This window comes from Pinus tabuliformis, chromosome 5_1 (genome assembly GCF_031772625.1).
Source record: "Pinus tabuliformis cultivar Carrire ecotype Pingquan chromosome 5_1, CPIR1, whole genome shotgun sequence".
Lineage (NCBI taxonomy): Eukaryota > Viridiplantae > Streptophyta > Pinopsida > Pinales > Pinaceae > Pinus > Pinus tabuliformis.
In genome coordinates, this window is record NC_142305.1 from 166583224 (window position 1) to 166608345 (window position 25122).

The 25122-nt window shown below is 39.7% G+C and overlaps 1 protein-coding gene across 3 annotated transcripts in view; it reads left to right on the forward strand.

Annotated features, from left to right (window-relative positions):
* LOC149163950 (uncharacterized) overlaps positions 1-25122 on the forward strand; it is a 419565-nt gene that overhangs the window by 253111 nt on the left and 141332 nt on the right. Inside the window, exons 6-7 of one of the 3 annotated variants that reach the window (XM_089431915.1) lie at positions 16832-16872; positions 17327-17463. The exons of the other annotated variants lie outside the window; for them this stretch is intronic. Of the exons in view, the coding sequence (XP_089288041.1) occupies positions 16832-16872; positions 17327-17463 (178 nt within the window). The remainder of the gene's footprint in view (positions 1-16831; positions 16873-17326; positions 17464-25122) is intronic. 3 annotated transcript variants of the gene reach the window in all.

Genomic DNA, 25122 nt, shown 5'->3' on the forward strand with positions numbered 1-25122 from the left:
TTCGATCTCCAGATCAATGAGGTGGGACTTGGCCTCAGTAGATGAATAACCCATCCCATTAGCATCTTCCAGGTTGGCGAGCTCAGTCTCAATAGATTGGAGTTTAAGATCATCCATCTTTCTCTTGTTATGGGCCCAGTCAATGGTTAATAGCTTAAGTTTAACAAGGTTCGTTGGAGAAGCCTTCTGAAATGATTCGACCAGAATCGAAAGGGTGAGTCTTCCAAAAGTCCGAGACTAATCAGATATAGTCTAAGTCCTTTAACCAAGTGGCATTGAATTTAAAGGGAGCTTTTGGTTTGCGAGCATGACCAACAATCTCAAGATAAATGGGAGAATGATCAGATAGGCCCCCGATCCAACCCACTCCTTGTAGTTATTAAGGGCCCCAATAAGCGGTTCCTTGATGAGAAAACGGTCCAGCCTTCGAGCCAACATGGCCTCTCCAGTCCTTCGGTTCCTCCAGGTAGGTTGAAGTCGAGACATGGGAATATCAATATGCCGGTGATCATCTAGAAGAGCCTCCAAAGTATCAAATAAAGGATCAATCTGAGCATTATGCCTCCATGATTCAACATGTCCAATGGGAAAATTGAGGTCACCTCCCAGAATGATATTATCAGCTTGTAATAGGGTAGAATTGAGGACCTGCTCCCAAAAAGAAGCTTGGTTGTGGCAGGGGCCATACACATTAATCAATCTATAATCTCCATTCCCAGGTCGGATGAGAAAATATCAACACCAATGAAGCCATTCCCACCCCAAACATTTGATAGCCTTACCGATCTAGGATTAAACCCAAAGGCAATGCCCCCAAATCGCCCTCGAACATCTAGGGCATCAAATTGCCATCTAGGTACAATTGATTCCAGCATAGGTATAACCATATCAATAAGGCCAAGGGTTTCTTGAAGGAATAGGACATCCACCCATTCAGTTTCCATAAGTCTCCTGAAGGAATAGGACATCCACCCATTCAGTTTCCATAAGTCTCTTGAGGCTAGTTTTTTGGCATGGCTAGCCTAGCCCATGACAATTAAGGGATAACCACTTGATGGGGGAGATGATGGTAAGGTGCTCTGTGCTCTAAGAAGTAGAACCCAATCAATAGCGAGTTGTCGGCCTTCAGCTACGTCGATACCAGCTTGATGGATGGCTTTGGATATGGAGGAGTGTCTGCCCTGAGATGATTTTGGGGGCTTAAGGGGAGGGATGATACCAATTCCACTGACATACATGGAAGAGGATTTGTCCAAGGAGCGAAGATTGCAGGAGTGGGATGGATGCGAAGAGTCTGATGCCTCTGTTGAAGGGATAGTCAGGGGGGGTCTGGGAAGGAAGGAGGAGTATTGGTGAAAATGGGAGGGGGACAAGACAGGGGAGGCGATTCAGGTGCATATGTCGAGATGCAATGTGATAAAGAGATGACAACGCAAAGAGAGACGCAGTCCAGAGGAGAGACACAAAGCTTAAGTAGGCTGATGCAGAGGGACGCAAAGCCACTAAAAGCCACGTTGGGCCACGCAGAGTGATGTAGGGGTGACACAGAAGTGGGAGCAGGGTCTCCAAAGTGTCAGAAGGTCTCAAAGGGAAAGTCTTAGGTGTTTTCTTTTAGTTTCTCTGTAAAATCGTTCCTTGTAAGAGCAATTGTTGTTGAAGATTAATAAAGCCCTCATCTGCTGCACCGGTTTTCCCACATTGGTTTTTTCTGGGGACAATTGTCCAAAAATAATTGTGTTGATGTGATTGGTTCTTGTGCATGTATTTTTCTCTGGGTAATTGTGTGATAACTGGAGTAGAATTTATTTTAATATTTGCTGAAGGGATTTCATAAATAACTTATTGTGAATAATATGTAGGTGAAATAAATCAGTTGTTGCAGTAGTATAATTTCAGTTTAGAAATTTTCACATGGTATCAGAGCAGAGATCTGGCAACAGGAGAGGAAAATCGATTATGGGTCAAGAGCATGATGCAGAGGCATCCACTCAAAGGGACTCGCATAGATTTCTAGAAGAATGCAAAAGGGACATAAATTACGATTATTCTATGTTAGCTTCCAGATTAGAAGAAGAAGTCGCTTGCTTAGCAAGCTCTGCCTCCTCAGAAGTTTGGTATATAGACAATGGAGCTTCTTGGCATATGACAAGAATCCGAGAATGTTTTTCAGATTATCAGGAAGAAAGAATGAATTTTCAGATCACCATGGGGAATAAGGCAAAGTGTACTCCAGTAGGAAGAGTTACTATAGTTTTTCAAACCGAAGCAAGAGAGCGGCTTCGAGCAACCAATGTGCTGCATGTGCCAGGATTGGGGATGAACTTACTTTCCGTATCTCAACTTCAAAACAAGGGCTATGACGTTTTCTTCGTTAAGGAGAAAGTATATGTCAAACACCCGAGTTGGAAAAAGAAGGCCCAGATTGGAATCAGAAGTAACAGGTTGTACAGGTTGCAACTAGAATCACCAATGGCACTGATAGGCAGTAATGGAGACAAAGATTTGAATGAACTATGGCACAGGAGGATGGGACACTTACACCATGGGGCTCTGAGAATTCTCAGGAAAACAGTATCAGGAGTTCCAGATCTAAGTACTGAACGAGATGATGTATGCAGAGGGTGCACTCTGGGCAAGTATGCCAAAGCAGCATTTTCCAGAAGTAACAATAGGGCTAAGAGTGTGCTAGGATTGATACACTCAGACATCTGTGGACCGATGTCCACAAAAGCTCTTAGTGGTGCCGAATACTTCGTCACCTTCATCGATGACCATTCTAGGAAGACTTGGATCTACTTTCTGAAAACCAAGGATGAGGTTTTCGGTCGATTCAAAGAGTTCAAGGCTCTAGTGGAGAATTTGACAGGAAAGAAGATAAAAGTGTTGTGCTCAGACAATGGTGGAGAGTATGTTGACAAGGACTTCACCGATTTTTGCGCTAAGGAAGGCATCAAAAGAGAGTGGACAACTCCCTACAATCCAGAGCAGAATGGAGTAGCAAAAAGGAAAAACATGACTATTGTGGAATCAACTAGGGCAATGCTGTATGATCAAGATAGGCCTAAATTCCTGTGGGCAGAAGGATGCAACATGACAGTATATGTCCAGAATAGGACTCCTCACAAGGCATTGGCCAAAATCACTCCGGAGAAGGCCTTCATCAGGAAGACACCTGAAGTCAGTTATTTCAGGATATTTGGGAGTTTAGCGTATTGCGTATACCCAAGGAGAAGAGGAAGAAATTAGATCAAACTGTTGAGAAAGGATATCTTGTGGGATATAGAGAGAATGCTAAGGCATATAGAGTCTATCTTCCATGGAGTAGGAAGGTAGTAGTTCGGCGGGATGTAAAGTTCATGGAGGATAGAGCTTTCAGGAAATCCTGAGAAATGCCTTCCAAGTAGTAGTCGAAAGACGAGTCGTTGGTCAAACCACTTCAACTAGCGGAAACTAGTACCAGAAATTCTCTTGAAGATAAAGCTTCAGAACAAGAGGAATCTTAGGAGGAGGAAGAGTTGATAGATGTGCCTACTACTAGTGGAAGAACGAGCTGGGAACTCCGACAGATTCTACAAGATACAGAAGACTTCATTGGTGCACCCATGAATAGTAAAAGGGAGCAAAGACAACCAAACATATACGAGACCTTAGTAGCTCAGGTTGGGGAACCTTCTAGTTTTTAGGAGGCTGTTCAACATCATGTATGGGTGGATGCTATGGTGGAGGAATACAACTCTATAATGGTCAATGATGTCTGGGAAGTGGTACCAAGACCTCAGGACAGATCAATGGTAGGTTTGAGATGGATCTACAAGGTCAAATATGCTGCAGATGGCAGTGTGGAGAAATACAAAGCCAGGTTTGTGGCTAAGGGGTATGCTCAGAAGGAAGTGATAGACTATGAAGAAACCTTCGCCTCAGTAGCCAGGTATACTTCTATTAGAACTGTGATATCTCTTGCAGCACAGATGGGGTGGGAGATTCATCAGATGGATGTCAAGATGACATTCTTGAAAGGGGTAATAGAAGAGGAAGTATGCATTGAACAACCAGAAGGTTTTGAGACACATGAGAAGAAATCTCATGTATGCAGATTAAAGAAAGCCTTGTATGGGCTTAAATAGGCACCTAGGGCATGGTACTTTTGAATTGATGGCTATTTGCAGAAGATGGTGTTCACCAAGAGTGATGCAAACCCTATTCTCTACTATCTGGTCATAGAGAATAAGCCTCTAATCCTAGTGTTATATGTGGATGATCTCTTCCTGATAGGATCATCCAAGCTCATTAAAGACTGTAAGAAGAACCTAGCCACAGATTCGACATGAAGGATTTGGGACAGATGCATTATTTCCTGGGGTTGGAAGTTTGGCAGCAGAAGGGTGAGATCTTCCTTGGACAAGGGAGATATGCTACAAAAATCTTGAAGAGATTCAAGATGCAAAATTGTAGACCTATGGCTACGCCAATGAGCACCAACTGGAAGAAGATTAATGCATCAGAAGATAAAGACGTTGATCCCACCTTGTACACACAACTTATAGGGTCCTTGATGTATCTTGTCAATACTAGACTAGACATTTGTTACGCTATCACACCCTTAGTTATGGTGGAACCGAAGAGGGCGCACTAGGCAACAACCAAACATGTTCTCAACTATATACAAGGAACAATCGAGCGTGGACTATTGTACACTAGAGGAAATGACATCAGGCAGAGTGTGTTCACTAATGCAGAGTGGGATGGAAGTTCAGTAGATCGGAAAAGTACAACTAGGTACTGTTTCAACATTGGATCAGGAATGACATCCTGGTGCAGTAGGAAACAAAAATCCATGGCTCTAAGCTCAACTGAAGCAGAATACATGGTAGCTAGCACAACTTTGTACGAAGCCATATGGCTTAGGAAATTGCTTGTGAATCTATTTAGGAGAAGGATGGAAGCGACCAGGATCATGTGTGATAATTAGTGTTGCATCAAGCTCTCTTAGAATACAATATTTCATGATTGGTCGAAGCACATTGATATCAGGTGTCACTTTGTCAGACACTGTGTCCAACGAGGAGCAATACAATTGAGATACACTCTTATAGGAGAACAGGTGGCAGACATCCTCACCAAGGCTCTAGGAAGAACAAAGTTCGTTTATTTCCGGGAGAAGATGGGGATGGTAAAGAATCCATTTCAGTAGCAGAAATGGATAAGTGTCAGGAGTTGCAGTGGAGTAGCTAGCAGTGGCAGTGCTATGGGTAGCATGATGCAGCATGTTGAGAGGGAGCTACAATATAGGTGCAATAGTGGCAGTGGCAGTGTCATGGGCAACATGACGCAGCATGTTGAGAGGGAGCTGCAGTGGCAGTGGCAGTGTCATGGGCAGCAGTACAGGAAGCAGCAGTGCATGGGATGTGAGGCAGCAGACCAAGCATCAACACAGGCACCGATGTGGAAGATCAGTGTCATGTTTCTATAGTGAAACATTGTTAGAGCACATTTCTTGCTAGGAGGGAGTGTTGATTTTTGGTAGCATCGAATGTGCTCTAGCCTTGAAATTCGGAGGAGAGGCTAAGGCACATGAGATATCCAAGACCCATAAATCGTTTTGAGAAATTCCACCCGGATGAGGAGTTATTAAAATAACTAATATTTTATATGGGTTCCTAAGTCTAAACTTAGGAAAATAAAAATATTAATGGGTATTAATAAAGATAAGGGTGAGAAGCTTCTAATAGATGGGGATCAAGTCTGTTTTAATCTTGGCCGTTGATTAAGCACTTAATCTCGGTTGTTGATTCATCAACAGGAAAAGTATAAGAGAAGACTTGAGGATCATTTGGAGACACAACGACAGATACTCAGTATCTCAAGGAAAATCGATTCTCAAGTAGAGGAGATCGATTTCAGAGGGAGAGTTGTAGGGTGGAGGAAGAGGAGGGCATCAGCAGTAGGCAATGATTGAGGAGGAGGTGACGCAGGGACAGTGGGAGACAACATAGAGAGAGACGCAGTCCAGAGGAGAGACGTAGAGCTTACACAGGCTGACGCAGAGGGACGCAGAGCCACTCAGAGCCACGCTAGGCCACACAGAGTGACGCAGGGGTGATGCAGAAGTGGGAGCAGGGTCTCCAAAGTGTCAGAAGGTCTCAAAGGGAAAGTCTCAAGTGTTTTCTTTCAGTTTCTCTGTAAAATCATTCCTTGTAAAAGCAATTGCTGCTGAAGATTAATAAAGCCCTCATCTGCTGCACCGGTTTTCCCACATTGGTTTTTTTCGGGGATAATTGTCCAAAAATGACTGTTGATGTGATTGGTTCTTGTGCATGTATTTTTCTTTAGGTAATTGTGTGATAACTGCAGTAGAATTTATTTTAATATTTGCTGAAGGGATTTCGTAAATAACTTATTGTGAATAATAAGTAGGTGAAATAAATTAGTTGCTGCAGTAGTAGAATTTCAGTTTAGAAATTTTCACAGTTTCCGGCTGAAGAGGAGGAGGCCCTGGGAGGTGATTGGGGGGGGGGAGATGCTGGTTCTGATAGCGAAAAGTGAGGGAAATCAACAGCAGGAGGAATAGATGAGTAACCCAATGGGTAAGAGGGGGAGGTGGAGTCAAGGCATGTAGCCAGGAAATGTAGGGATGTCGGAGAAGGGGGAGGGTAATCAGAACCCGACCAAGGTTGCGAGTCTGTAGGCAGGGAGACATCCAGACACGAGGAGCTAGGGCCAGTTGGAAATGACGGTGTAATGGCCCTAGGGTAACCGACAAAGGAGACTGGGGGCGCAGACATCGACGCATCCGACAAGGGAGGGGGCGATGTAGTCCAGATGGGCACAAATACATACAGGTCGTCCGTATAGTCAACCAGATCTACCTCCATGTCCATTGACCTGTCGATTGATCGTGATGTGCAAGTGGAAGACCCAGTGCCAGATGCTAAGAAGGGTGATGAAAAAGAGGACAACCGAGGATCCCTGAGACTCTCGCAAGGTGAAGAGTGTAAGGGCGTAGCCCTCAACCTGTATCAGTAGACCTGGGAACCCTACCCGAAATCGGAATCGTTGTAGAGCGGGAGTAATCGCGCCATCATTCTCGACTCCCTAATTCCCGTATACTCTTTGTATTAATATGAAAGGGAGAGTGTTTCCAACCAAAAGTGGAAGCCTCCCAAGTTGACTTGTCCTTCCTTGCCACAATGTACACCTCAAAACCATCCTAATGCATGGGAATGATAACTCTCTTATGATACAAACAGCTGTACAAGGGTATGAGTAATCTCCAAAAGCCAACCTCTAGCTTGTGGATGGCAGTAAATATATAGGAGAGGATGGTAGTTTAGGAATTCTTATCCATTTACCAATCTAGGCTTGAGATCCACTCTTGATGGGAGGATGAGCTCAAGGGATAAGAGGTGAAAACTCCAAGGTAGGGGAGATAGGATTTGAAGTTCTTATCCAAGGTAAATGGTTGTAACAACTCTTGGAATCTTCTGGAAGAGGAAGCTTCAGGATTCTTTTTATTTTTTCCTAATTTCTAGAATCTGTGCACCCCCCAGCAAGGGAAAACTTGCTCTAATCAGAGCAAGTGCAGAATTGAGCACCTTGTTGCTGAACGTAGGTCCCTAAAGGGCCAAGGTGCACTGGGGCTTAAAAGCACTATAATGAAGCAATCAATGTCATAAACTTAGGGATTTGAGAGAGTCATGCTTAGGGCTTTGCGTAGGGATGATGACAAGGTGTTCATGGATGTTGATTGATCCAATTTGTAGGCCTATTGAGCCGATGTGACAAAATGGCCTATAACAGATTGCCCCCTAACGCAAATGCAGAAATTGCAACTGATGATTGAAGTGCTTTGCCTTGTGGCAAGTTGAGATCAAAATCAACTGGTCGGATTTGTTGTAAAGTGTAACTAGGTTCGGTCTTCATAATGACATGTAATTGTGATTTTATGTAAAGAGATGTAAAGAAGAAAAATAAAATTATTGTAATGCTTGCATCATGGGTTTCATGAGCAAGAGATTTTATTTTTTAGTCAAGGCTCCCATTGAGAGCCTTTAGGAATTTTGTCATCTAGTCATAAAAGAATAAAAGAGTCGTTGTCATGTAATGAAGACATGTTACACATTGTAAAGAGTCACACTTGTCTATGTAAAGTATTCCTCCAAGACCTTGTCACTATTCCTCTTCAAGTCGGCCAACAACGAATGGAGAAACCTAGAAGATCATGTCGATTGTTCCTCAAGTGATCATGTCGGCCTAAGGGACATGAGACAATGTGTATATATAGCCACACTTGGCTTCACTTGAAGGCAAACAATTGGGTGAAGAAGAGCTTACAAGCATAAGTGCAAATAAAGGACTAGACAAGAAAAACGAAGAACAAAGGAAGGATAGCGAAGGAAGGGATTCTTCTGGGATTTTGATTTGGGCTTGTATACTCTCCCACGTGCGAAGGAAGCAAGTCCAAGGGCATAGAGAGAAGGTCGAAGAACTTGCTGCTGCATTGAGGTGACCTTGTTTGGGTATAGAATCTCACAAGAGGAAGCCGAGGAGAAGTGCTATAGGTCTCTTTGTCTTGAAGAGACTAATGAAGGAGCGAAGAGTGTTCTAGGGTTTCTAGAGTAAGGTTAAGCTAAGAGATCGAGATTCTCTAGGGAGGCTGAGAAGAGCAGTGTGAAGAGAAGGGACTAAGATTCTCTGGGGAAGCCGAGAAGAGCAGTTCGAGACTCTAGAAGGAAGCTAAGAAAGGGAAGAGGAAGAACATCAAGGAGGCTAGTGACTTGGTCTTGGGAGGACTCTAGTGTCAAGGGTCATTGTCATAGTCTTGGTATTCATCAATTGAAGATCTGTAAGAAGAATTTCTGATTGGGTTTTCCTCTCAAAGAGTGAGAGGTTTTGGCCCTGGTTAACTAGCCTACATACTGTGTCTCTTGTCTTCTATTGTTTATTTGGTAATTGTCTTGATGAAAAGAACACAATAATAATATAACAAAGAGAAGATCTTAATCCAAGAAGTAAAAGTATATCACAAGCAATTATCAAGAAGAGAAATCTCCCAACTACCGATGCCCTAGATTTCTCAACATGATCATCATCTGTTACAATACATTTACATCATGATATCTCTGCTGAGGGAGGGATACCCATGCTCAACACATAAGCTAACATTACATCTACAATGATCAAGAAGACATGCTCACTAATGAAAAAAGGTGGACCCATGATTGGATGACTATTTGTATGATCATAGGCATCATGCCTTGCAATCTCTTATTAAACCTGAAATCATAACCCAAATGGATGAAACTAGATCTGGGGTCTTCTATCTCATTCACTTGATTGTCCAATGTATGAGTCTTGCCATGCAAATAAAGGAGTTGGAGTCGAACATGGCAGACACCATCTAATTACCGACCAATGATGTAAGCTGTTAACAGACACGAGAGAAACCACCGATGGTGTTAATGGCTCTCAAGGTACGATAGTACCATCCGTATGGTGTGAATGAATGCGTTGAAGTCAAACACCACACAAAATCTGTCGGTCAAAGGCCAATGATGAAAACTTGTTGATGAGAGCGAGGAAAATTTCCATTGATGTAAACAAGCTCCAAGGTACTGAAAGAAGAGTTTCTAAGTTAACTTCCTAGATAATGAGCTGATGTCGACAAGAAGCGACTCGTCATAGGAGGGCCTTGATGGATCTCCCATCAACAACACGAAACGGGTATCATGATTTGAGATAGATTGAATTCAATGTGGAACTGGTTCAAGAACGAAATACATGGAATGAAGGCTTAAGAGTATCGTAGCAGATATCAACTAAATGATTTCTCTTCAACACATCAGCGACACTGAACGAAGTTGGCAGGTCATTGACCCAAAACCGTAAATGGAGGCTTTGAAATGGTATGATGAACCAAAAGACAAGTAGATTTCCCAACCCAATAGCCACGAAGATGAAGTGGAAGAATGTCGTGTTCGTGAGCGACTCACTACCATTATTGGTGGAGTATCCCATTTTCCCAATTTCCCCAACCATTGTTGGTCAATACCTCTTTATTTTTTAACAAGCTTGAGGAGGATAACATATGCTTGATCTGTAAGTTCATCCTTCAAATGAATCCCTCCGAGTATGTTTAACGAACCTTGAGAAGGAGTGGTTCGGTCTTGTCATGTTTGATGAGTCCATCGTTGTTTGATGTTTTTATGAGTCTAACAGAGGTCTAACTCGGCTTCTTTTTTATGTTTAGAGAGTTTGAAAAATAGGCAAAAAGAAAACTACAAAGGTTCCTTTTTGTAAATAGTCTCTTGAGTCCGAAAAGGCAAAAAACAATACTCAGGAGAACCTCTTAGCCATGTTCGACTAAGGTTTTTCTTTTTCGTAAATAGTCTAGCTTAGTTCGAAAAAGGGCTAAACTTATACTGAGTAGACATCTTTTCATTTACTTTAACGAGTTCGAAAAGACAAGTGCTTGACAATCTTTTCATGTTTTGGGAGTTTGAAAAGAGCTGAAAGAGGACTCCTCTTAGAGGAACGAGTGGTATAAAAGGTAGCAACTAGTTCCAGTCATGATGGAACTGCTCAAAACACGTAGAGGTTAAGAGGCTGGCTAATAAGACCACTCATCGCAATGGTTCCTTAGGAAAGGGTAAAACACACAAGTGAAAGCATATGATTAGCCAAGCAAATGGTGACGATGGAATGAGAAAACCAAGGCTCATATGGTAGAAATAGGTCGATGAAAATGGAAATCACAGGGTTTAAAATAAGAATGGTTTCATTTTTACACAAGCTTGAAACATGGGGAACTATGCTTGAAGTGGATTGGTTTCATTTTTACCTAAGCTTGAAACATGGGGAAACTATGCTTGAGAGTACTTGAAAGTAGTTTCATTTTTACACAAGCTTCAAACAAGGAAAAACTATGCTTGAGAGTAAGTATGCATGCCCCCAACATGATGACTTAATCTTAGGCACATGCCCCCCAAGCTTCATTTCATGCACCTAAGTAAACTACTAGTTACTAATAGGTGGATGGAATGAAGGTTCATTTATGAGATCAAGTGAAAGACTCCTCTGAGAATTTACGGGATCTAGTCAAAGACTCGAATTGAAGGGTATCTGTTTCATTTTTTAATGAGCTTGACACATCAAAAGAACTATGCTCATAGACCTTGTTTGAACTTTTAACGAGCTTGACACCAGAAAAGGAACTCTGCTCAAGGAACCTTGTTTCCTTTTTTAAAGGAGCTTGACACAAGAAAAGGAACTCTGCTCCGGGAACCTTGTTTCATTTTGTTAAAATTGGCAACTAGGGCCAAACTCGATGTGGGTCATCTTATTAATGGAAGTTGATATTTTCTTGGATCCCTCTCATCGAGAGGTGTAGGATTGATCTAAAGATCATCCGATTCCGATAAGTATTCATGGAGATATGAATTTATTTGTGTTATGGGACAATTCGTCAAGGTTAGCCAACAACCAAATTAACCCCACTTGTGCTCAACGTTTTAGTATAAATAGAGGTGGCCTTCAAGTCGTTTAACACTCATCTCTTGTGATCTCACTCTCCACTTGTTTGGGTTTTTGGTGGAAGGGGAGGTCTAGAGGAGATGCCTTCTACGCAGCCCTAAAGGAGAAGTCTTGGATGTGCCCTAGCCGCAGTCAAGAAGGGCAGTGAAGTGTAAGCCCTCAACGTAGCCAAGGAAAGGCTCTCTAGCCTAAGGGAGCTTCAACGCAAATCTAAGGAATCCTAGAGGGAGCCCTAGCCGCAGTAAAAGAGGCCTTCACACAGCTGAAGGTAAAGCCCTCATATGCTGTCCCAAATGCCCTAGCCACAGGTCATGAAGGGACCCTAATTTGCTGTCTCAAGAGACCCTCAAACGCAACAAGAAGAGAACCTTGATCCGGTGTTTATGGAGCTCCTAATCTGCAATCCTTAAAGGTTCTAATACGCTGTCATAATGGAGACTCTAGGAGAAGAGTCCTATACACTGGAAGTGCAGTGAGGAGATCTGGCTGTAGGCAAAAGGGAGATGTATTATGCTGTCATAAGGAAGCCCTCAAACAGTTAGGAAGAAATCTAAACGTAGGGCTAAAGGGAGATGCCCTAACTGTTGTTTCAAAGCACAGTCATAAGCCCTAAACGCTGTCAAGAAGAGGTGACCTTTATACGCATTGAAGGGTGACCAAGAAGCCCTTATTCGCTGTAATAAGGTGTCTTAAATACGCTATCAGCAAAGGCCTCAATCCGCAATTGAGGATGACTGTTCTAGGAAGCCCTTACTTGCTGTTTCACAACTAGAGGATGATCCACAACTTCAGGAGGATGGTCATAGGAAATACTAACAGTTGGTTGCTGTCCAGAAAGAAGCCTTACACAGTCACCTAGCTGCTGTTGTTGTAGGTGATAGCAGGGCCATGTTTGGGTATGATATGCTGGGCAAAAGTATCCAATGAGGAGGAACTATGGCGCTGTTGCTTGAAGGCTGATTGGATCATTATATGAAGGGACTAGGTTACAGTCAACTGTTGGGCTAGGCCGCAGGCCATAGCCAACAGTTGGAGGTCTCCTTAAGTGCTGCGTTTAGACCCTAGAAGGCAGGGTATCGTTGGAGCAAATGTGTGCAAGCAAGTTGCAGTCAATAGATGGACTGTGGGGTTGATTTAGAATGTTGTAGCTCACAGTGTTTGTGCTCTATTCAGTGTCCAGGTTTGCTATGAAATGCTTCAGTCCTTTCAGCTTACACAAGTTGCCAGATGGGCAAACTTGACATGATCAGTGAAGCAGCAAAGGAGGAAGAGCGTTATAAAAGGAAAGCTTCAGTATTCTGGGCAATTGGTTGAGCTGCTCTAGGCCTATCATCTGCTGCATTGTGTTATCTTCATGGTGAAGATCTCTGATGTCTGATCTCTCATTTTGGCAAGTCTTGTACTATCTCTCTCTGCTGAACTATTGAAGAACATATAAGAAGAATTGATCAAGGGTTCCCCACATTGGGGTTTGTCCCTGTCTAGTGCCACATCTTGTGTCCTCTTGTCTTGGCTTGTCTTCTACAATTTATGTTTATGTTCTATCTGTAGTTTAATTTAATGTTGATGTGATTGCTAATCTGGAAAAGATATTGAGCTAACTATGAAAATTGAAATAAATTGCTCTAAGCATAGAACATACCTAAACTTAACACATTTTTTAAGGATCTTGACACAAGAAAAAGAACTCTGCTACGGGAACCTTCTTTCATTTTTTAAGGAGCTTGACACAAGAAAATGAACCATGCTTTGGGAACTTTGTTTCATTTTTTAAGGAGCTTTACACAAGTCAAGGAACTCTGCTCTGGGTACCTTGTTTCATTTTTTAAGGAGCTTGACACAAGAAAATGAACTTTGCTTTGGGAACCTTGTTTCATTTTTTAAGGAGCTTGACACACGACAAGGAACTCTGCTCCGGGAACGTTGTTTCATTTTTTAAAGAGCTTGCCACAAGAAAAGGAACTCTGCTTTGGGAACCTGGTTTCATTTTTTAAGGAGCTTGACACGAGACAAGGAACTCTGCTCTAGGTACCTTGTTTCATTTTTTAAGGAGCTTGACACAAGAAATGGAACTCTGGTCCGACTACTTGATCATGACCTGCAGAAGGCCATGGCTTCCAAGAGGTTCTCATCAGATGGGAGAACGATACTCTAGAAGGGATACATATCAAGTAATCTAATGGAAAGATCAGGCTCCAATGTCCCCAGTACATTATGCACTACATCACCTACTAGATGATCATTAGACATAGGCATAGAATAGGTTGCCACATAATTAATCTGTGGCGGGGGAGATACCACTTACATATAAGGACCATTTAGGGAATCTAGTTGATTAGGAGTCAAATTAGGACTAATGAATGAAAGTTGGTCAATGGTCACGATTTTTCCTTCATGTGGGAAACACATCACATGAAAGAGTGAAGAGACAAGAGCTCCCATGTCATAAACATAGTCACGCTCCAGGGGTAAATTAAGATCCAAAGGGCCTTGGATGCCCATCACATCTTTAAAGACAGTGTTTCCTCCCAAAGTAATAGGCAACTTAGGAAGGATCCCTAATGGTTGACTGGTTCCTCTATTAAAAGGCAACAAATTCTGGGTAATGGGCACAAGCTGTGGAGAGCCGAAAGCTTGCCAAGTAGTGGAGGATAGAATACCGACGAATGTGCCTTCGTCTATGACTGTGCTAGGTACAAGCATATTATAAGCATGTACTATGATTTGGAAGGGCACGTAAGGAGGAAGATGATATCCTACCAGTCGACTCCAATCAAAGGAAGTGACCATACTACTTGGAGGGGATGTCATGGGAACGGGAGAACTGCCCCTTGTGCAATGGAAGTGAGAGGATTGCTCCCCTATGCTATAGGAACGAGAGGGTTTCCTCCTTGTGCCATGGGAATGGGAGGATTGTCCCCCTGTGTTGTTGGAATGTGGGGATTGCCCCCGAGGTCATTGGAATATGAAGAAACGAAAAGAACATGAGCGGTATGAAGTTCACTCTCTACGGGAAAGGTACGATCAACTGAAGGTGGAGTCAAGTTAACTATTTTCTCAGCCAATGGTTGGTTGGAAATGAACTCATGCGATTCACATTAATTGTGCAAATGGTTCCTTTTCCCCTTTACTTTTCCCCTTTTTTTCTCTCATTAAGAAGAGAGACCTAGCCTTAAGATCTAATGGATGAGATTAGATCTTAGCCAATTAGATTAAGGGTGGAGATCTAATCTCTCATTGACCCATGAGACACTTTTTCCCTTTTTCCCTAGTCCCCTTTTCATTAGTTACTCAAAAGGTACTTTATGACTTTATTTTTCTTAAAGTCACTTTATGACTTTATAAACTCACTTTAACCTTATTTCCCATAAAGTCAAGTAAAGGGGGTCACATTAGGTACACTCTTTCCTAGGCTAGACACCGACTTTTACTTTAAGAATTTAACATTATCATTAATTACATAGCATTAATATAGCCCTAAGATTGAACATTAGGCTTCCCCACTCATAAATTATCATTTTTAGGCAAAATTCAGGGGGCATGCCCAGACGTTCCCCTTTAGAGGGGGGATGCCCAAAAGCCTCCCATTTTGAAGGGGGGTGCCCACAAGCACCCCTTTTTGGGAATTGCATCCCCCATAGTGGGGCAACTTTCCCCCTGGTTTTTCTCTTTGTTTCCCCAAAAGGGGGCATTGGGAAATGTTTCCCCATGCATCCCCCCATCTCAGTAGTGTGGGAAATGTCGGGAGCCAGCCCCACACATTTGGGGACGTGACATGTGGACCACTTGTTAAAATTTGAAAAGCCAAATGATTAAATTGTTTATTGGCATCTGTAATGTCCACATTTTTAGTTTCCTCTATAGTACAACCAGGATGGATTTCTAGGGTACGTGATGGCCAAGTCACATGGGCAGGATTATATCATCAGAGGTCCCAGAGGGGTTTTGAGGAGTTTTATGGGGTCCGCTGACATTTGCTTGGCGTATTTGATGATCCATCACCAGGGTTAGTTCCGCACAATTTGCTTTTGGATCTATTGCATTTCGATAATTCTTGTAAAATGGGGTTATTATTGAGCCTAACATTAATTAGTTATGTTTAAGGTGGCGTTTTGGGAAAAATATTTGATGGAACACCTTAATTTAATAGCTCGTTGGAAGCAGAACGAGAAGATCTACAAGATGGGATGTTGAGAAGTGGCTTCCATTGTTCAGAGAAAGTAAGGTGGGCGATTTACCTTTTTTCCCAGATTAAAAGTGACTTTAATTAGTCACTTAATTAAATAAAAGAAGGGGAAAATGATTAATTGAAGGAAAAAGGCCAAAAGTGACTTAAGTGAAATAAAATAAAATTAAAAGTCACTTAGATGAAGTCAAGGGGAGCTTTTAGAATAATAATAAAATATTAAAATAAAATACTTCTAGAAGATTGGAGATCTATCTATCGAGCCTTTTAAAAGGAGGAGGAGAAGATCATTTGGGGCATCTAGGATTTGTGCATTGTCTTTGTGAGAACTTGGTTCTTCTGATTTAGGTAGCCCTAGGATGGAAACACTTGGATGATTCGGTGAGATTGGATGAAAACCCATCTCATCCCTTGTTGTATTTGTTCACAATTCATAGATTGTACTTGCCCGTTCAGTTTATTTTGGAGGCCTGATGCAGCATTGTTATAGATTTCTTTGAGATCATCACCTCAGCCATTTATAGTTTCATGAATTTGCATATTTTATTTCAGTAAAATAAAGCTGAGAATCTTTGCATGTATATATTTTCAAATTTTAGTTGCATTTTATATTCCCTTGTTTTCCATTTATTTTATGGTTCAATTTGTGAAAATTGTTTATCAAATTGACGGCATAAATTTCTGAAGCAAAATCCTGAGAAATCATTAAAATTTATAAACAGGATATTACAGCATCTACATGCTCTGAGTGAGCTTTCCACAATCATAGAAAAGTTCTGACTATTTGCCATGCATTAATCTCTACTTCATCTTCTCTTTCTTAGTATCTGACAGTGACAAGTCCAGTACCTAGCTTGTGGTCACATAGCCAATGTCTTGTTCCTAGTGTGAGCTTTATTACTAGCTGGTGGTCACATAGTATGATTAAGCTAGAATTCAGAGGGAATAATTGTAAAATTTCTGCAATATTCTGCATTCCTTCTAGAAAGTGGATAATAGACATGGAAGATTGAGGATATGGAAAGTGTTGGTGTTGATGAATAACTAAGGTAGTGTGATTGTCTTCTGGTTTGATTGTACTAATACAACTTCACATTTTTGAATTTCTTGTTTCAGGAACTGCGAATAAATCAGCGTTTCGGAGGTGTTGTTCTGAGGTTGTTTTCATAAAGATAAATCATGGTCTTCGGTTTCCAGAATATTATTTAGATAGTTACTTGAGCTTATGAGTGTGCATTTAAAAGATTAGGGTATGAACATGTCAAGGAAAATTGAGCATTAATGATCAACTTAAAGTTATTTTGTACATAATATGATAACATTTTCATCACTTAAGTTCAGTTGGTCAACTTACATGCAAAATATAGTGTTAGCAGTTTTCCTTACAGGCTTCCAAGATGAGGTTTTAGGACAGTTTTGTTTATAGAATTTAGGGTTAGTATATTTGAGCCACTGAATCTTTTTGTTTTTCTTTGGTTATTTCCTAATGAAAGGGACTAATTTGCAGTCTATCAAGTTTGTCATGGTCTATTTAGTAATGGGACTCCTACATTTCCATTCCTAAGTTTGTTTTTAAAAATTTATGAAATTTTAATCTATTTATTTCTGCAGTCCGATGGGAAATAGGTGTATTTCAAAGCAGGATCAAGAGTTACTGCATAAAAGGGGTCTGGCTGTAGTAGATTGCTCATGGGCGCGCCTAACTGACGTTCCTTTTGTAACTCTACGTTGTGCAGCTCCTCGCCTTTGTAAGTACCTTGCTGTTTCTATTTTGTTGGTTTACATTTTTATGGAATTATTATTATTGGACAAGTTTCTCCCAAGCTTTCAGCATATGTGAACGCTTTGTATCTCATTGCCATATGTTGATTTTCAGCTGTGGGTACAATCTACTCATTTCAATTCTTTAAATTCTTAAGTATTATCTATCTTGTGTATTGATTACAGGGAGCTGTCAGTGGACGTGCATTGCACATATAGCTTGATTGAGATTTTAGCATATTGCTATTCTTCTTTTCATACCTCAAAATTTTCTTATGTCTTACATTTAAGTAGCATTACTTCCTCTAAATGGAGAGATCAACTGGCAGTTAGAGATGGCATTTACCTTTTCTGTGCTTAATATTTCTGGGCTTAAGATGAATCTATGCTAATAGTAGAACATCTGCATCATGCAGTTTGGAAAATAGTATTTAATGAGAAATGAAATAAATGCTCAAGCAACTTTGAGGATGGCCAAACTCCTTTCACTCTTTCAGATGGATGGAAAAGGCAGCGTTGATCCAGCTGATTTGTACAGCATTGATAAGCTGTGATAGAGGTCAGAAAATGTTTCTAGATGAGACCATATAACCCGCAATAGACTGAAGCATTAAAGCATATTAAGGAATTGTTGATACCATTATGCAAAATGAGTCTAGGGCCTGTTTTACATTCGTTTTGTTCTCTCATAAAATATTATTATCTCTGTAGCCTAACCTGTGGAATTTTTCTTCAGTTCCAATACATATACCTCTGATACCATGAATAATGTGTTCCCACCAAGGCATGCATAATAGCGAGTAGGTAGATGGCCTAATGTTATCTTCACTGAATGCATGAGTGAAAGAAAGAAAACATGGATGAGACAAAACCACACATGGATGTAAAAATGGAATATCTACCTCAATGTTTGTCCCACAAATAGCAAGGAGCTAAAGAATTTTGTTATGGAGAAGTTTTGTAAACGGTTATGGGGAAAAGAGTTGGGTAGAAAGAAGAAGTGCTGCATTGAGGAATTCAACCCTACGTGTGATCTACAACAAAAAGAGTTCATTGGAGCTAGCATTCCGTGGCAAAGATTCTTATTGCTCAACTAAGAACCAACTCGCATCAACTTCGGTGTGAAACAAGATGTTGGAAAAAGCCTAAAGCAGCTTGGGAAGAACGAGTGTGTACATTTTGCACGTCTGGGGTAGTGGAATTGGTAAAACATTTCATTTTGGAATGTGATGCGTTCAAAGACATCAGAGAAAGTTATAGGAATATGTTAGCATCGGTTTCTTGGCATTGTTTTTCTAGTGAGGGGATTGTTGGAAGGTTGGGCCAGCTCATCATCAATTTGAATAAGAAAATGATTGAATTGCAAAAAGCGAAAAGCAGGGAACTGATGGTCCCATAGACTATTTTTAGTCTCGTGGATGTTAAAATATCATTTCATATTTCATTTTATTTCTATTTGCTTTGTTACCATCTTTCTATTCTGCCTTACATGCTTAATGCACATGATCATGCAATGCATCCTATATTTAACCATTGCAGCATAATTAACCTTGTAGAAACACATAATTAGACAACATGTAATATACAAACACATGCTTAATGCACATGATCATGCAATGCATCCTATACTTAACCATTGCAGCATAATTAACCTTGTAGAAACACATAATTAGACAACATGTAATATACAAACTATCACAGCAGAGAACAAACACTGACCGCAGATCAGCTGACCAACAACCACTTATTTTTGAGAAATGAAAGCGACTGCAAACCTTAGACATTCCACCTAGCCAGAGATTGCACTACTCATAATCTCTCAGCAGTGAGTCACCTCAAGCTAGGGCTATGACTCCAATGTGGAAAATGGCTACCTAAAGCTAGCTATGGTCCATAATTGCATTAAAAAGGTAACATGCCAAGTTATGTTATGAATGTAATTCATATAAAAATAATAAATATAAATATAAATATAAATATAAATAATTAACTAATGGTTAGTTAGTTAGTAATGAAGAGGCATGTCTTAGAGACATGACCATTCATGAAAGGGCACCTGCCTAGGGTATATAAGCAGGCCCTCATTCACATTTGTAATACCTCATATCAATCCTTTTTATATAATATTCAGTATACAGTTACATGTCTTACAATGAACATTTATGTCTTTGAAGTATTTTAATGATTTTCGTTGCGTATACGACTTTTGTTTGTTACATTGGTATCAGAGCTGTTCGATCCTCTGTATGCTCAACCACTGAAGAGAGCCAGTTTGATCCAGCCTTTGGCCATTAATCCTTCGTCAACCTTGTTTTCGTCACAATTGAAGGGTTTCGCTACACAAAGTTGGAGTTTCTCTGTTTCACCAATTTCGTCATTCAGGGATTTGGCCATTAAAAACAAAAGAAGGAAAAAAAAAGATAGTCACAAAAGAAACAGAGAAAAAAAAAGAATACATATAAAGATTAAAAAAAAGATTTAAAGAAAAAAAATCATATAAAAAATATACTACTAAAAAAAAATTAGTCTGATGTAAATTTTAAAGGAGAACATTCATATATATAAAAATGTTCTACATTATTGATAAAAAGTGCATGATAAAGTTAAAAGAGAATATTTCCAAATATCTTTAAAACTATATGTAAGAGAAGGAAGAGTAGATACAATTATCTTGATTCTTCATTAAGTGGTTTACAAGCTTGTGGTTTTAGCAACCCATGGTAATTGCTCATGGTATTTTCAAGGTAAAAGAAAAACAAAAGGAATACAAAATCTCTTTATGTGAATGGTAAGTTTTACCTTTTACATGGAGAAAATTAACTGAGTCAATGGCACATGGTAGACATATATTTTATATTATACTTCAAAGAGGCGAATAGCCACATTTCACTACGGTTGTAACTTTTCAAAAAGAAAAAAGTTTATAAATATATATATAGAAAAAAAAGCTTTATAAAAAAAAAGGTTTAAAAAAATTATAAAAAAAGGAAGAAGAGAGTTTAAGAAAAAAAATATTATAATTATATTTTTGAAAAAATATTATTATAGAAGTTAAAAGACAAGTTAATGTACACAGTGCAAGGGATTATATTAAAAATTGTGGCTACATAAAAGATTACAAGGATACACTGGTGGAGTCAATCATTGAAGAGAAAAGAATGAAATCTAATTTGAAAACGATGGAAGGAAGATTCCGTTGTAAATGTGGCATGATCCCATGTTATGGATTATGTACATAAAAAGGGAATATCCAAGGAAAATATATTAATATCATTATCAACGAGAATCGTTAGGAAAATTACATTAATGTTAATTTAACAAATCAATTATTAATTTCAGGATCAGATATGATCGAGAATAAAGAAGCCTCTTATTTTGATGCTGAATAGAAAATTAAAAACTTGCAAATAATAGTTGATGAATATGAGTATGTATCTCAATTTGCTTAGAGAAGAGATTGACATAATTTTCGGATTACCTTGGTTTAAAGCATTGTGTACATTTTTTTTTTCATTGAATATTTTTGTTTTTTGTTTTCTAATGTTCCCTTATAAGAAGAAGATGATCACATTTCAAGACATGGCCATAAAATTAGAATCAACAACACACTCATCACAAAACCTTAAGGAGATTTCAAAATTGGTGTTCCAAGAGATCCAATAAAAAAAAACAAAAGGAGCTTGAAGAAGTCATATCTAGTGAAGACAGAAATTTCGCGCCTCAGAGAGCACAATGAAAAATTACTTGAACATGTCAAGAAAGCTAAAGCCACAAAGAAGGAACTCAAGAAGTGCTTATCAAAACAAGAAGAGGAAAATTCACGTTTAAAGAACCTTAATCAAACATTATTAAAACAAATCGAAAGTTTACAAGATGAGGAGAATACTAAACATAAATCCAACAATCCAGAAAGCGAAGAGCTTTTACGTCGAAGGAATCATAACCAAGCCCTATTTACATAAATAACGAAGCTTATAAGTGATAAGAAATCACTAAATGACAAGTTAGAACGACTTACACAAGAAGAAGTATCAAAGCCTTTAGTGCACGTCGAAGATAAAGGAAGAAATACCGATCTGGTCAATACCATAACCCAAAAAGATAAGAAACCAATAGAAGTTAAAGGTTATGCAGTTGTTGCAGTTCAAACAATGGAAATTCCAAGTGATGATTCAGTAGCCAACTCAACAACAACAATGCTTGAAGGAAATCAGGAAACAACCACTAACATGATAAGGGAAAGTCCAACCAGAAGAACTATTTATCGACATCCAAATCACAAGAGCAAACTTTCCAATCAATCTATGTACCAGTATCACTCAGAACATAAACGAAAAATTTATGTTCCCAAGAATATTGAAGTTTGTAGAATCCAGTCCTACGATAACTATTCATCACAAATTTCCAGAGATAAGAAGATTCCATAAAAGATTAATCTAGGATGGTCCGATCTGTTTAAAGTACGACAATTTTGTCCTTCACTCAGAGCATCATATCATCTTGTATCAATGAAGATGAAAGTTCAAAGATAAGAAGATATTCTCAGTAAGCTTTGAGGACAAAGCTTCTTGAAGAGAGAGGCAATGCTATGAATATAATTCATATAAAAATAATAAATATAAATATAAATATAATAATAATAAATAATAATTAATTAACTAATGGTTAGTTAGTTAGTAATGAAGAGGCATGTCTTAGAGACATGACCATTCATGAAAGGGCACCTGCCTAGGGTATATAAGTAGGCCCTCATTCTCATTTGTAATACTTCATATCAATTCTTTCTATATAATATTCTATATACAGTTACATGTCTTACAATGGACATTTACGTCTTTGAAGTATTTTAAAGATTTCCACTGTGTATACGACTTTTGTTTGTTACAAGGTACTTGACTACAATATCCTCCAACCAACAGTTTCTCATCCCCCATCCACCTACACAATCCAAGGTAGTGCACCCACTTCTTTGCACCCCCAATCCATTGGGCCGTTCCACTGCCCTTTCAAGGTTCCCAATTCAGGGTAGCCAAGTATGTCTCAAAGCTCTACGGCTTCTAGGAGTTCTAATTGCCGTTAAAATTCTCTAAGTACTTTATGGCCTTACATTGGGGAAACTTATCCCCATAGCCAAATCCAGTGGGGATTAACATAGTAACGAAATCACAGGGTCACACCCCCTTTATATAGTAGGAAGTTCTGTAACCAACCAAATTCTGAATGGTGGAATGGAATGATGAAAATGAATGGAACAACACTAAAATCTCTCTTTTTATGTGCATGTGCCCTTTTAACAAATGGCACATGATGGATTCGCTTTATGGACTTAGGATAAAAAAACATATCACTTTTGACTCTAGGCATATTTCAAATAATGGCTTAGCACTCTAGGCTTAAGCCCCTCATCACCTATTGCATAGCCCTTTTTCCCACTCATGAGTTCTAGCCCCCCATGTTAGTTTTTCCTACAAATATAACGCCTGACACTTAATTCCTAGCAAATTATTAAGCTACTGATTAATTGCATAGCTAGGTTCATTAACACAATAAATTTAGCAAAAGCAAAATATACCAATTTCAGTCACAATGACATAGTAGATTTTACCCAATCAAATTAGTTCATCATTGAATTTAGTTAGAACCTACTTGGGCTCTCGTGCTGGGATGATGGCCCAACTAAGGAAATACATGTACAACATTGGATCTATTCCAGCTAATCAAGCACTTCTTGGCTGATCTGGACCTCCTTGTTGCATCCTTCCTCAGAACCAACACACTTAGACTATCATACTCCTCATTGAGATGCCTCTCTCAATCTTGTGTTGTTGTATGGTGTGCCTTCTCTTTCTCCTTAGCCTCATTTTTATAACTTTTTGTTGAGTTAAATCCCTAATCATAATCTCGAAAGTGATTGACGGCTGAGATTCGATTTCGCCTCACTTGAGATAAAGGGTTGAGATTAAAACATAATGAGTAAAGTGATTTACTTTACTTTTTCTAATGTTTCTTTAGCTTAATAAGCCAGCATAATAATTATGTGCTTTTCCTAAGTTAAACTTAGGCTAAGTTACAAATGCAAATTGCTCACACTAGAGCAAGTGTTTAAGGAGACCTTGGGCGAGCTTTGTACACCTAGACACTTAAGTCTGTTACCAAAACATCTAGGAGGATTTGGAGAGGGAAACCCTACAAGACAAAGAGCTAGACTAAGTGTTAATGATGGGCCAATGACCCACTTTCACCACAGTTGAAGTCCCCTGCTCTTTACGAACTTTCATGTTGATTTGTGGTAGCATCGAATGTGCTCTAGCCACGAAAATTGGTGGAGAGGCTAAGGCACATAAGATCTCCAAGACCTAGAAATGGTTTGGGAAAATTCCACCAAGTTGGAGAGATACTAAAATAATTAATATTTTTAATGGGGTTCCTAAGTCTAAACTTAGGAAAATTAAATATTAATGGGTATTAATATAAAACTGGGTGAGAATATTCTAAATAACATGGATTGATTAGAGACTTAATCTCGGCCATTGAAGACTCAACAGGAAAAGTATAAGAGGAGGCTTGAGGGTCAGTTGGAGATACACCAAGATTGATTAGTTATTTCGATTTTTTAGAGCAGGGTTTGCTTAGAAAATTCGAACAAGTGATCTGTTGCAGCGAGGGATAGTGAGTACATAGTAGAGAGGCAAAGATAGTTCCAGAGGGTCAACACAGTGACCAAAGAGGTTGACACAGAGGTAGCTAGAGCTACGCAGAGGTAGCAGAAGCTACGCAGAGGCAGCTAGTGACTGCGTCGAGGCTGAGGGGCCTGCGTGGGTGATGCAGAAGGCTAGAGAGCTGACGCAGAGGGCTAGAGAGCTGACGCAGAGGGTTAGAAGCTATGTTGCACGAAACTTCAAAGAGCCCGGCATTTTGAGCCGTCCCCGTACTCCAAACTCTGAAACTTGGCCGAAACTCGGCTGAAACTCGACCATCATGTAGTCATCTATTAGAGTTAATATAGACTTGTTTTTCCTTTTAAATTGTCATCTATGGGTCTTATTCCCTTTTTTCTTGCAAGATAATGTGTTATTCACTTATATATATATATATATATATATATATATATATATATCTATATCTATATATATATATATATACATATATGACGTTTCGACCGACGTTTCCATTTTTGGGAGGTGACGTTTCTAAACGTACCTGTTTCGGAAACTCCGAAACGTTTCAGCGTTTCGTGCAACTTAGGTCAGAAGGTTGACGCAGAGGCTTCAGGAGCTGAGCTGAGGCTAGCAGGGCTGACGTAGAGCCAACGAGAAGCGCTAGAAGGATTTTCATGGGGCAGACTAGAGTTGAGAGGCTGAATATCTGTCTCCAACAAGAGGTATTATTGCCATGTAACAATCTCTGTTGGGTGAGCTAGTTTGACACCCTAGTTGTACTCAAGAAATCTGCTTAATAATAAAACCCTCAGAACTGTTGCACCGATTTTCCCGCATTGGGTTTTTCCAGGGACGATTGTCCAAAAATAACGATGTCCCTTGTGTGTTTGTCTAGTATTTCAGTTGCTGATCTGTATATGAGTTAAGGCTGCATTTGTGTTTATTTTCAATATTTATATGTATAAATAACTTGTTAATGGAATAAAC